Below are 13,807 nucleotides of genomic sequence, written 5' to 3'. Positions count from 1 at the left end.
ATGTCATGGGGTATATTTCAGAACCAGAGACTCCTGGAATTCTCCAGATTCATGCATCAGGGCAGTGGTCATTGAAGCTTTCTGTAGGAATTTCCCACTTCAAGCAAAGGAAAGGATGGTCATTCTTGTGACATTTTTTAGCCAAGCAAGACTTGGATCTCTGACCCGTAGTCTGAACCGACTCACTACACAGGACAAGTACACTGGCCTAAATAGTCAGTTCAGGCAGTGAGTATCAGATCTGTCTGCATACTCTTGAAATAGTCTGCTTAAAGGAAGTAAAAACCCAAAGATTGGCATTTGTAACCTGCATCCTGCAAAGCCATTATATTTAAGGCGTATAAGGGTAAATACAAATGTGTGCTGCCAACTTGGAGCCTTGCCCAGTGAGCGTGCATATCGGGAGATCTCACGCACTCGCCACAATTTTCTATCCATTACAATTAGGAGCACACATTCATAAAGTTCACCCTGTACTGCCAAGTGGAAGTGTTTTGTCCACTGATGCCACAACTGCAGCTTCAAACTCTTAGGATGTGATGTGTCAACTATTTTATCATATCTTGAAAAGCGGCTAAATAGCTGCTAGACTCCTAAGAGTCCACATTCGTAGTGTTTCTGCCTGATATGTATGGTAGTGGTGCTGGCAAAGCGGAACATCCCATAGTGTCCTAGTTTCGTAGTGGTGCCAGGAAAGCGGGTCTTAGTTGTTAATCCAACTTAGCTTTTCTGGCATGTGAATAGGACATTTCTCATGTCGTAATTATCCCTTTCGCCAAAGATTTTTTCTGAAATCTTAATACTGAAGTTTTATATGCAGCCTAGTTTTTCTTTCATTGAAAGCACATATCACTTATTTGAAGTCCATAAGCCGTGAGCTTTTTATGTAGACAGGATGAAAGGGTTTGCCAATTTAGGCAAATATTTGTTTCATGTGGAAACAAGGCTATGGTGGCCAAACAAACACACATTAACCAATTAGGTGCTTGGATGTATCTCATTATGTGGCACCCTGGCAAGAGAGACCAACCAGAGAAAGTTGCAGCTCGTCCTACTTGTGGAATGGCCACTGCTTGGGCCAAAATGTGGAAACTTTTCTTTGAGCCCTTTTCCAAGGTGGTGACTTTTTTTTACTAAGTGTTCCTATGTGGACTTGACTGTTCCGGATGATAAATGATTTGGCTGTGCTCCAAACTGGACTGAATATACAGGTCTTCAGAGTTCCACTGACCGTTTCCATACTCTTATTTGCAGGTGGAAGTTGATCTAATGAGGAAGACTTTTAGAATATCTACCACAGGTGTGGTCTTCATTCTTTGAAAGAAATTCAACCTCCCCGATTAATGCTTTCTTGTGTAAAACACTGGGGGAGCAGGACTGAGGCTCAGGACTAAGTCCTGATGCTGCTGCTTCTTTTTGAGTCTTGATGCTCAGCCTCTCCTTGCCCACCTGACCATGGAGAAAGTTATCAGCCTGTCTGGTAACAGCTGGTGTTCTAATCAACACATGCTCTGCTCACCAGCACTTTAAATTAGAGTTTTAAATAAAGTGCTGGTGAATGCAATGATTATTGACTGTGACACCAGCTGGTAAATTCCTCCCCAGTCAGGCAGGCAGGAAGAGGCAGCACCAACATAAAGGCTAAGGTGGGAGAGAAAGAGAGGACAGAAAAGTCCAGATAAAACATTGGTAACAGATCATTCTGCAGTTTTGGTTCTATTTTTGTGTTTTTATAAATTAATTTGGGAGAACTGGTGGTATGGAAAAGTCTGTTCTCTTTTGCTTTTTCGCTGGTAGATAATTTTTGTTATTTGTGCTTGGGATATGAGTGGCAATAGTAAGGCCACATTTATCGTTCATTTCTAGTGGCTCTGAGAAGATGATGGTGGGCCTTCTCCTTAAACCACTGCAGTGTTTATCCAAATGGTGCTCCTACAATGATGATATGTATGGAATTCCAGACTTTTGACCCAGTGACAATGAAGGAACAGTGATTATGTGTCCACGTCAGGATGGTGTGTAATTTGAAAGGGAACTTGCAGGTGATGGTGTTTCCCATATCCTAAATTCCTATTTCTTGCTCTTTTGGAAAAAAAGCATCCAGGCCATTGTGTTTGTGTATGAAAATTACCAGCAACTAATTTTATCAAAAGGGATTCTGACCTGTGTAATTTTCTTAATTTAAAGCGAGACCCATCAGGGGCAGTGTCTGTAAAGGATGTTTTGGCTCGAGCTGCAGCAAAAGGACTACTAGATGGAGTTGAGACAACCAGAAGTCGAAAAAAGGAAGAAAAGCGAAAGAAAAGCAAGGTCTTTGCACAGAAAATTGGGTCTTTCAGTGGAGCCCAGTCAAGGATCACTGAATTCTTAAATGAACAGAAACCAGTTACAGTTGATGGAAACTCCCCAGTTTCCCAGCCATTATCCAGCAGTGTGGCCAGTACAACCGGGTCAAGTATCAAAGTACCCCAACGATTATCTGTTCCTGCATTACCTAATAGAGTAAAGAGAAATATTAACAATGTTTCTTCAATGGGAAGGTTGGCTAGTAGGAAAGCAAGCATATCTGGAACAAAGCAAGAGTTGAAGTTGGTGTTAAAGCCGGTTGAGATGTTGCTTCCTCCAGTTACAATACGCTACCTCAATTCAACTGGGGTTCAAAAGCATGGTTATAGTCAACCCTACCTCTTCCAGTACCATGGATTAACTAGTCAACCACCATTCCCATATTCACGCAACTCATTCGTGACTTCACTTGGTGTGAAAAAACAAAGGGATGCAGGTATGTCTATTTCTCGCAGGCAGCCACGTCCTTGGCTCTAAGGTAAAAGATGAACTGTAGCAAAATACTTTAAAATTTGAATTGCATTTTTAATGCATATTGCTTGGGATGTTTTATATAAATGTTTTCAAAATGATATTTCAGTATATATGTTTGAAGTCTCTTTTGTATTGTCTATGATGTCATTGCTGGACAAGTAGCGTAATCCATAGGTTTTATGATAATTTTTTTTAAAAATCAGAAAATAACATACACAATCAATAATCTTATAAAATCAAAGCATGCACACTTAACCATTTACCAGACATGTATTGTAACAGCAGCAATTTCCCAAGAAATGGAATCCCAGAACAATCACACGAGTACTGTCACTAGCTAAAATATAGTTAAATCAAAACCCAGAAAGAACCTTTTGAAAAGGTAGATTAGTCAGCACTTGTTCTCATTCTAGCTGTTTTCATTCTTGAAATTAAGTTATACTCTACATATTATGGGTAGCTAGCCAAGTCAGTCAGAAAAATCATAGTGACTCTGTTCTGTCAAACTAATTTGGGTCAAAACCACATGATCTTTCCTTTGTAGATGATTCAAGGACACTTTGTTTTAACAACTGAAGAACCAAACATGGGTAGAGAGTGTAATCCTAATGGTCCTAGACCTCTAATGAGAAGGGGGAAAAGAACTAGTTCAAGAACTGTGTACAAAACAAAATAAATTAAGGTATTCATAAAAGAACAACTCTTTGTTTAGCAACTGCCTATCTCGGAGAGGGATTAATCCCCCCTTCCCCCAAAACAAAACACACGACTAGCCACTCTAAGAGGAAACTTAACCCAAAAGAGAGGGAGTACATGGTATGTGGAATATGCCTGCATTCAGTAAATGTTAATCACTACATCAAAAGTGAAATGACCTAGCTACCTTAATTTCTTTTACACCACATACTATTAGTGATCTAGATAGTAGAACCTCAAAGATTAAAACATCCCACAACATCCTCTACATCACTGCTCCACACTGATTTCGGAGAATAAAGAGGTATGCAATGTTCTTGGCTTTCCAAATTAAGGAGGTCCTTGTTGTATCCTTTATATAACGCCTGAACATAAGAAGTAGCTTCAGCTTTTCTCAGTTTATTTTGCAGCCTTACAATAGTAAGAATGAGGCCACTGGGTGCGGTATAGTTTGGGTTCCAAGGTAGCAGCACCATGTTATCAACAAATCAGCTTCGCTTGTTTTCTGTCCCTCCTGTCTTAATCCCTTTTAGTCTTTAAAGTCTGGGAATGGGTCGTAGGGACAAATAAAGAGGGAAAAGCAGACATTGCTGCAACATCAGCTATCCAAATGTCTTAATGCAGGCTGTTTGGTGTGATCAGAGTTTGTAGTGAGTTAATGGTTTTCTCTCACTTGGCAAACTTGGGCTGGAAGACATGCATTTCCATGATATAATATTAGATAATATAATATGAGTGTCTTAGTTGCAGTAATTTACACTGTGATTGATATTAGCAAAAGTATCCTTTCAACAAAATGGTAATTACAGTAATTTGATCAAGTAATCTGCTTTTCCTTTTATATTGTTTCTATGACAGCCATTTGAGGACTGTCTTCCCCCACCACATATTTAAACGTACCACCCTTTCCATCTTATTTGCTGAATAATATCCCTAACTCTAGTAATCTGCCATTTGTATGGCCTGAAGCCTGTATCGAATGGAGATCTGTGCCTGTAGCTGGAACATTTCAGGAAGATTCTGTCATGGTCAAATAAAATAGTACATCAAGGACCCTGGTTTATTTGTGAGCCTTAATAACCACCTTTATTTGGGATAGGGGTCACTGAATCCTCCATAGCCATATAAAACTAAAGTAGCTGTTTCCCTAATACATTTCCTTTTGGCCTTCTCTCTCTCTCCATTTTCAGCTTCACCAGTTCAGCCTATTTGCTGGGCTAGTCGTTTTATTTATGTAATGATTGACGAAAGCAAAGGCCTGTTGATGTGTCCAAGGTTTACAACATCTGCATGACTCGCCTCTGAAATATGTTTTATTTAATTTTTTTTCCAGTTGATAGACCAATAATCTCCCTGTTTGGTTCCCTAGTCAACCTTCCAATGTCTACCTTCAGAAATGTAAGGAGTCTTACAACACCAGGTTATAGTCCAACCTGGTGTTGCAAGACTCCTTACATTTGTCCACCCCAGTCCATCACCGGCATCTCTACATCATACCTCCAGAAATGTTTTGCGTCGATTCAAAATGTCATCAGACAGCCCTTATATTGCCTGCATGTCTCCAGCTGAACAACTGGGAACCCAGTACCTTATCTCTAAAGTAAGCTTCCCCCTCCTGATGAGTGTTTCTGTTTTGCACATCCAACAATCAGCCTCCATGTCCATCTGTGCCCATACACATGTTAATAGCCTATCTCTATTGAAACCAGGGCATGCCTTGGGAATAATATATTGTCAATTTGTATCTCTCGAAACTAGGGAAATTTGTTGTGGAATGTTGTTAACTAGCAAATATAATTAATTTTTTCTTTTCAACCCCCACTTATCTCTGTAGCTCAGAATCTCAACTAAAGATTTGTCTCCCAGGCATGAAACAGGTATTGCACCTTGGCATAATTATACCACTTTTTCTAGAACTAACATATAGTCACATTCTTTGCAGTGAGAAATAACTGGCTTCAGGTCTTTTCCATTATCACTTTCTACATCCTGCTATGTACCCTAAACAGTTTTTTTCCCTTGTTCTCTTAGCCTAAAAGCCAACTTCCAATAGTCTTTACTTTGCATTTGTTTTTTAACCACCTCTTCAGTTTTGCCCAGTCCCAGGACTTCTGTTATGTATTCCAATGGGAACCATTATTGTTTGTCTCAGAAACTTTCAACTTTCTTCTGTATCAGTTTTGTAATGGCGTTTAGATAACAAATCATCTATTTCATTTGGGATTGACCTAATTATTCTCCCTTTACCCTACAAGTACTAATTTCCTCTTCCGCATTTCTTCAATGCTCTTTTAATGAAACGTAATTTGTTTCCCTTATTATTACTACTCCATTAGCCTTTTGTTGAATTCATAATCCTCTCTTCAAAGAAAAACTGAAGTTAAGCAATGTATTACTAGTAATGAAACTGAATGAATTATCAATTGCAGTGGTATTTAATCTTTCTAGTCTAACATTAAACACCAACAATACCTTATAATTTTTGAAAGAAATTATGTCATCAAGGCTTTACCTAAACATTGTGCTGAAGACATGGTTAAGACACAATGTTGATTGTAGGAGAAAATAACTTAAATTCGTGTCCTGGAGGTAGTGACTTTATTTTGTGTGGGTCTGGCCTGAATTTGTTTAAGAGGACGAGCATGTGCAATTTTGTTAGTTGGGCTGGTTGACCTACAATGGTATGTGGAGTATAGCTAATCAAGAATATTGCAGATTTGTTGTTTAAATTCTCAGCTATATGCAAATATCTTCAAATTACTGGAGTTTAATACATACACAACCTGTTGCATAATTACACCTATACGACTGCTGTTAATAGGTTTAATAATGGTAAATCTTACGTTTAACCAAAAAAGCTACCAGTCAAATTACAGTATAAGTAAAATGGGGCATCAATAGTTTAAACAGAATGATTTCTTTACTGAATAAGTGTATGGTGGATCATTGTGGCGCTTGCAGAGGGTACCAGAAAACAGATGTAGAAAGGAGACATTGCCGGTGCTGTCCATAATACCAAAAATATTCAAAAATTGCAGAAGACAAAAATGCCACTATTTACTTTTAGAACATCACTTGCTGATATAAATGGCTATGTGAAATATCATTAAAATTAAACCTGGTCTGTTAGTACAAATTTCAGTCGTCTTCAAATTAAATTCAGTAATGTAAATATAAATCATTGCAGAAAAACATTTTATATCTAAAATTAATGAGCACGTTTCACATATGTGCTATTATAATACCGTAGTGGGGAGCAAATCTTGAGGAACTCAAATCAGTTTGAGTGGTTGAATATCTTTTATTCAAACGTTCTGATTTATTAAAACTTGTGAAGGTTTCTGTACCCTTTGATAGTATGCACCATGGCAGAGTTATTTTACCATAAGTGTAAGGCAGAATTCTATTTTTTTTCTATAGCTGCATTATTAGCACTCGGGTCAGTTTTGCTCTGTACATCATGGTGCAAAAGAATTATTTTGTCAGCTGCTCCAGTTTGAAAGCACTGGCATTTTCATGCACTTCTGGCATGATCACAAGTCCTCGCTTTATTGCATAAAGGAGTGCCCACAAGAGCCTGGCAAGCCAGTCCCTCCCCAAAACATTTGTGTCAGTTCTAAATGTTTAATGCATGTAATTTATTAATATTCAGATGTGGCCTCTGTCCTACTGAGGAGTAATGTCCTTTCATGGCCAATATTTTTATAAAAGAAGAACATACTGAGAGGGTGGTATATCCTGTCATGTCAGTATCTCCAAGCTAAGCTCTGTGTAATTCCTGCTGTATTTTTTAAAATCACTTAGATGCTGTGTAAATGTGTTATAATGAAAATCCCATGCTGTTGCCAATGATCTGAGGAACAAAATTATTCTTTTCACTGCAGCAAGGAAAAGTATGAGCCACATATTGTGCCATTATGTAGCATACACAATGAATAGAATTCTGCCCATAATTTCAGTAGTTTAGTGTTGTTGCACAGATTATTTTTTTAGTCTTGTAGTTTGAATAGGTTTGCACTTATATATGTATTCTTTGGACACATCATTCCATTTGCAATTAAATTGTAACAAATGTACACTTCCCTTTGTAGTTTTTATTTCTATAAAAAAATTAACTAAACAAGATTCTGCAGTAAAATGTGATGCCACAAATGGATTCTGCAACACATTATTCAGTGTTTGACAGTGCATTTCAACTTGGAATTGAATGAGTGAAATTTATGACTTTTAGGTATCAAAGCTGTTTCTCGAAGCATGAGGCTGCAAGACTTGAAGCCAGAATGTACTGTGTGCTCACCAAAAAAAGGCTTGAAGGCAGGATGTTCTCTGCACTCATTAAAAGACTCGAAGCCAGGATGTTCTGTGTGCTTATCAAACATTTTTAATCACTAAACCTGTAATCTTGTCAATAGAGAATGAAAATAGATTTTGGTAGAAGAATCTAACTTACATACATTTCCATAGTGGAATTAATGGACATTGCATGAGGTCTATCAGTTTCCTATGAAGCTCCAAATGGATGCATTGGAGGTGGAAAGAACTGAGCATCTTTAAGATAGGAACAGCAGAATTGACAGTGGAACAAGGGAACACTGCTTCAAAATAGCATCTAGTTCAGAATCAGTATCAGAAAGTTCTTCACACAAAAGGGCCAATTCCATGCTCTCACATCTTCAACGGGGAGTGGCATTTACAGAGAACACATCAGGGGAATTCACACTCCATGATTTTCTGCTTGTTAATTTATTGATTGGAAAATCACAGGCTGTGCATCCATGATTTCATGCAATGAGCTCCTTGCAAGCACTGCTCCCTGATGAGTGCAGATGCGGCCCTGGTGAGTTTTCAACATATGGAATGGATTTTAGTGGAGGCCGGAAACTCATTTTTTAAAAAAAAGCTAGATTCCCTGATGGGGGCACTGTATGTTTTTCTGGTTGGATGAGCCAGGATGAGACCATTAACTTTCCTCATCCATATCTATCTTGTGAATTGTTCCAGCTCCAGTTGCCATCTCCAAAAGCCCACATTTGCCGTCAGATTCTGAACTAGATGCTATTTTGAAGCAGTGTTCCTTTGTCCTACTGTCAATTCTGCTGTTCCTATCTTAAAGATGCTCAGTTCTTTCCACCTCCAATGCATCCATTTGGAAACTGATAGACCTCATGCAATGTCCATTAATTCCACTATGCTTGGAATTGATTACCATTGGAATGCTCATGGTTGGGGCTTTCACTAGGTACAGAATGGTGCCTATTGGAGGAGTGCTTCTGTTGGGATGCCTGGAGGGACTCAGCAAAATCCCCAGATATGCCCCCAAAGTGCATTTAGCTCAATTACTCATACTAGCTCAATTGCTAAATTTAAATATGGGATAGATAGCTTTTTGGCAACCAAAGGTATTAAGGGATATGGGCCAAAGGCAGGTATATGGAGCTAGATCACAGATCAGCCATGATCTTATCGAATGGCGGAGCAGGCACGAGGGGCTGAATGGCCTACTCCTGTTCCTATGATCCTATCCTATGTTCAGAGTGCTGCAAAGTGCTCCACCAGAGTACAACAGTGGCTTCTCTTCCTGCCCCTGCACTTTCACCTCTGGAGTCCCCCAGTGATCTTTCCTTGGCTCCTTCCTCATTTACATGCTGGCCCTTGGCAATATCACATTTTTGCATCCGGTTCCACATGTACACTAACAACACCCTTCCATCACCACTCTTGACCTCTCCACTGCTTCTGTGTTGTCAGACTGCTTTCTGATATCCAGCCCTGTACAAGTTCCAATTTCTTCCAGTTAAACGTTGGGAAGACTGAAGCCATTGTTTTTGGCTAGTACCGCAAACTCTGTATCTTTGCCATTGGTTCCATTCCTCTCTCCAATCACTGTCTCAGGTTGAACCAGACTGTTTACAACCTCAGTATCCTATTCAATTCAGAGTTGGCCCCATCACAAAGACTGCCTGCTTCCACCTTCATAACATTGCCTGCCTCCGCCCACCTACTGCAGAAACCCTCATCCATGCTTTTGTTACCTTGAGACATGACTATTCCAATGCTGTCCTGGCCAGCCTCCCATCTTCCACCCTCCATAAACTTGAGCTCATCCAAAACTCTGCTGCCTGTATCCTAACTCGCATCAAGTCCCGTTCACCCTATTCTCTCCATGGCCTCGCCCCTTCCTATCTCTTAACGTTCTTCAGACCTACAAACCTTCGAGAACTCTGTTCTTCCAACTCTGGCCTCGTGCATCCCAAAATCCCTTTGCTGCACCTTTGCTGGCTGTGCCTTCAGCTGTCCGGGCCATAAGCTTTGGAATTCCTTCCCTACACCTCTCCTTCTCCCTCTCCAAGTCCCTCCTCAAAACCCACTTCTTTGACCAAACTTTTAGTCACACATTCCAATATCTTCTTTTCTTTGGTGTTGATTATGCTTCTGTGTCATGCCTCAGGATGTTTTCCTATGCTAAAGCCATTATATTAGTGCAAGTTGTGGTTTAGTGTAAAACAGCAAACGTTGATCCTTACAAATCTGGGGTCTACCGAAAATGACCTCCTCTCCCCTGTAAGAACCATTGCAGAATTGTGCTTCTAGGATTGCACACTTCCAGGATTTTTTCCTTGTTTTAAACATACAGGTCACCGTACAAAAATATCAATTAGATACAATCCGGGCTTCAGTTGACATCGATACTTAAAGTACATTACTTAGTTTACAACACATTAATACTAATCTTTGTCAACAATTTTTTCTCCTAGTTTTCTTCTCCCCTTCTGAAGGTGTTTGATGTAGACTTTTGATCCCAGCAATAAATGCCAGGATCTGGCTGCTGGGAAATTCTGCTCTAACCCCACCAGCATATGAGGTCAAAGGGTGGTTTTCCAATTTAAATATATTTCTATAGGTGCAGCTCAGGCAGCTGCCATTGCCGACAGGTATTGTGGCAAAAGCATACTGCTCTGAAATGCCCCAACAATCCCAGGATTGGGGTCCATTAGTTCCCGTGTAAAGGGGCCGATTCCTGACAGCATGCACCTTGTGTGTGGTAGGGGTCCAAGCCTGAATCCCTAGATGGGCCTCACTTCTGCTGGTTTGCAGACTAGTACATCTCTTCTTATTCAGTGTACCAGATGTCTGGTAGTTCACAGGAGAGGGGAAAGGAAGCAGTTGGCCTGGGAATCCCCTCCCCTGGCCACACCCATGTCTGATGTGGGTGACCTTCCTTAGGGCAGAAAGAGGTTCCACCCCAAAAAAAGGCCCCACAGAAACTAGCAGGGAAGGCCAAGGCCCAGTGTACCTGGGTCCATTATATAGCGCCTTTAACGTAGTAAAATGCCCCAAGGTGTTTTACAGGAGCATAATCAGACAAAATTTGAGACACAGATATTAGGACAGGTGACTGAAAGCTTGGTCAAAGAGATAGGTTTTAAGGAGCGAATTAAAGGAGGAGAGAGGCGGAGAGGTTTATGGAAGGAATTCCAGAGCTTAGGGCCTAGGCAGCTAAAGGCATGGCCACCAATGGTGGAGTGATTAAAATCGGGGATGCGCACGAGGTAAGAATTGGAGGAGCTTCGAGATCTCAGAGGGTTGTAGGGCTAGAGAAGGTTACAGAGATAGGGAGGGGCGAGGCCATGGAGGAATTTGAAAACAAGGATGAGAATTTTTAAATCCAGGCCTTGCCGGACCAGCAGCCAGTGTCGGTCAGCGAGCACAGGGGTGATCGGTGAACGAGACTTGGCGTAGTTAGGGTACAGGCAGCAGAGTTTTGGATGAGCTCAAGTTTATATAGGGCCGGCCAGGAGAGCATTGGAATAGTCGAGTCTAGAGGTAACAAAGTAATGGATGAGGATTTCAGCAGCAGGTGAGCTGAGGCGGGGGCAGAGACGGGCGATGTTACGGAGGTGGAAGTAGGCGGTTTTGGTGATGATGGGGATATTTGGTCGAAAGCTCATTCCAGGGTTAAATAGGATGCCAAGGTTGCGAACGGTCAGGTTCAGCCTCAGACAGTGGCTTGGGAGAGGGATGGAGTCGGTGGCTGGGGAACAGAGTTTGTGGCGGGGACCGAAGACAATGGCTTCGGTCTTCCCAATACTTAGTTGGAGGAAATTTCGGCTCATCCAGCACTGGATGTCAGACAAGCAGTGTGACGAATCAGTGATCAGTGACAGTGGAGGGATTGAGAGAGGCGGTGGTGAGGTAGAGCTGGGTGTCATCAGCGTACATGTGGAACCTGATATTCTGTTTTCAGATGATGGGCTCGATGTTAGCAGGGCTGCGGGTTCGCGGCGGGGGGGCTATTGGGTGCGTGGGTAACGCGCCCGGTGAAATTAGTCAGCCACCCGCGCGATCGCAGCCCAATTGGATCCGCTTACCTTGTCTTCCGGGTTCTCCACTGCTGATCTGCGCATCGGGCGGGCTGCGCATGCGCAGTAAGATCTGTCAGCTGGAGGAGCTCTATTTAAAGGGGCAGTCCTCCACTGACAGATGCTGCAACAAATAGAAAAAATTACAGCATGGAGCAACCCAGGGGGAAGGCTGCTCCCAGTTTAATGATGCCTCACTCCAGGTATCAATAGATGGGGTGAGGAGGAGGGGGAGGACAGAGATCTTCCCCCCGGCGGGCGGGAGGAAGTGGCCTGCCTCTGCCACCAGGAAGGCCTGGCTCGAGGTGGCAGAGGAGGTCACCTGCACCACCAACATATCACGCACCTGCATACAGTGCAGGAGGCGCTCCAATGACCTCAGTAGGTCAACCAAAGTGAGTACACTTACTCATTCCCCTACACTCCGTCTGCCACATCACCGCCCTCAGCCCACACCTCCTTCTGCACTGCCAACACTACTCTGTCACATCACCCCTCATACCCACTCAAACCTCATCCTCATCTTACCTGCACTTACTCACCTCGCCAGTACTCATCCCGCCACTACCACTCAACCCAATCCTCATACAATCTCATGGCTTTATCTCATACTCACCCTCTCATGCATCTCTTTCACAGTCAGCCTCACTCAACCTGCCACTACCTGTGCTGCAGCCATAGGGCATGCATCACATATGTGCAGTAGGAAGTGTAAGGCAAACGTGTCGTGAGCATGAAGGGGATGCACAAGGGTGTTTGAGGGTTTGTCATGGTTGTTACTTATATTGAATTTCTGACCAACTCACATCACATATGGCACCACTACTGCCACGTCTTTGCGAATCTTGTCTGGTTTGTGCAATAATGCCCTTTCCTGAGGATCACTATGAAGACCCACAACTGATGCCACCCATTGTGTCACTGCAGAGTGGGTGTAGGTGTATTTGCAGGGCTCTTTTGTGCAGACGGCTGAGAGACGTCGGCGACGTCCCCGGTGGCACCCTGGAAGGATGCGGAGGAGAAGTTGTTGAGGGCAGTTGTGACTTTGACAGCCTCCGTGTGCACTGCTGCTCAGAGAGGTCCAGGAAGCTGAGCCTCGGTCTGTGGACCCTGTGGCGAGGGTAGTGCCTCTGATGCATCTCTCTCTGCGGTAGCCCTCCCTCCTGCTGTACAGGTGGATGGGTCACAGCACTCTGTTGTGGAGCTCCACGTGTCAGAGGTGGATGGCGAGGCTGGTAAGGCTGGTGATGCTGTTCGCCCTCCGAGGAGGTCATGACTGCAGCTACGGCGGCCCCCATCTGGAAGATGTACATCTGAGGGGGTCCGCAAGGTAGGTACATGTGTCTGGACACCGGGGTAAGTGTGCAAATTGGTGACTTTGATTGTCAGAAGGAGGGTGGTGGAGGCTAAACTTTGTCCCAAGTGACAGAGTGGCCTCCTGCAATGAGTGAGGGTCTCCCCCCCCACCATCTGTCAAATGGACCTTTGCAGCTGCCACAGGCTGACAGCTGCAACACATCCATTTGAACTGGGAGTGTTTCCCCCAGTATGGGAAACAGTCCCAGTTTTCTATAAAATCCCACCCCTCCTCACATAATCCCTTAATCAGGTCAGTTAATGACCTGAACAAGCAAGATAAATACTGTTAAGTGGAACCCCGCTGGCTTTAATTGCCTGCGGGATTCCCACCAGCGGGGGCTGCGCGCGCACGCCTGCGCGTCAGTGGGGAACCCGGAAGTCGGCGGGTTGGAGCCGGGCTCCAGTCCTGCTCCGGGATTCTCTGATTTTCGGAGCCCCCCCCGCCAGGAACGCACCCGATAGCGAGTGCTAAAAATGATGCCCGATGTCTCCGATGGGAGATGAGAAGATAAGAAATAGGAGGGGGCCAAGGCTAGATCCTTGGGGGACTCCAGAGGTAACGGTGCGGGAGC

At 43.0% G+C, this 13,807-nt stretch overlaps 1 protein-coding gene across 1 annotated transcript in view; it reads left to right on the top strand.

Annotated features, from left to right (window-relative positions):
* The window catches only part of LOC137334425 (putative methyltransferase NSUN7), a 153,552-nt gene extending 150,729 nt beyond the window's left edge, over positions 1-2,823 (top strand). The window contains 1 exon segment of the mRNA XM_067999150.1: positions 2,188-2,823. Coding sequence (XP_067855251.1) covers positions 2,188-2,823 — 636 coding nt within the window.
* Positions 2,824-13,807: the final 10,984 nt, after the last annotated feature.

This window comes from Heptranchias perlo, chromosome 1, assembly GCF_035084215.1.
Source record: "Heptranchias perlo isolate sHepPer1 chromosome 1, sHepPer1.hap1, whole genome shotgun sequence".
In the NCBI taxonomy this organism is placed as follows: domain Eukaryota; kingdom Metazoa; phylum Chordata; class Chondrichthyes; order Hexanchiformes; family Hexanchidae; genus Heptranchias; species Heptranchias perlo.
This window is presented reverse-complemented; position numbering and strand designations above follow the sequence as displayed.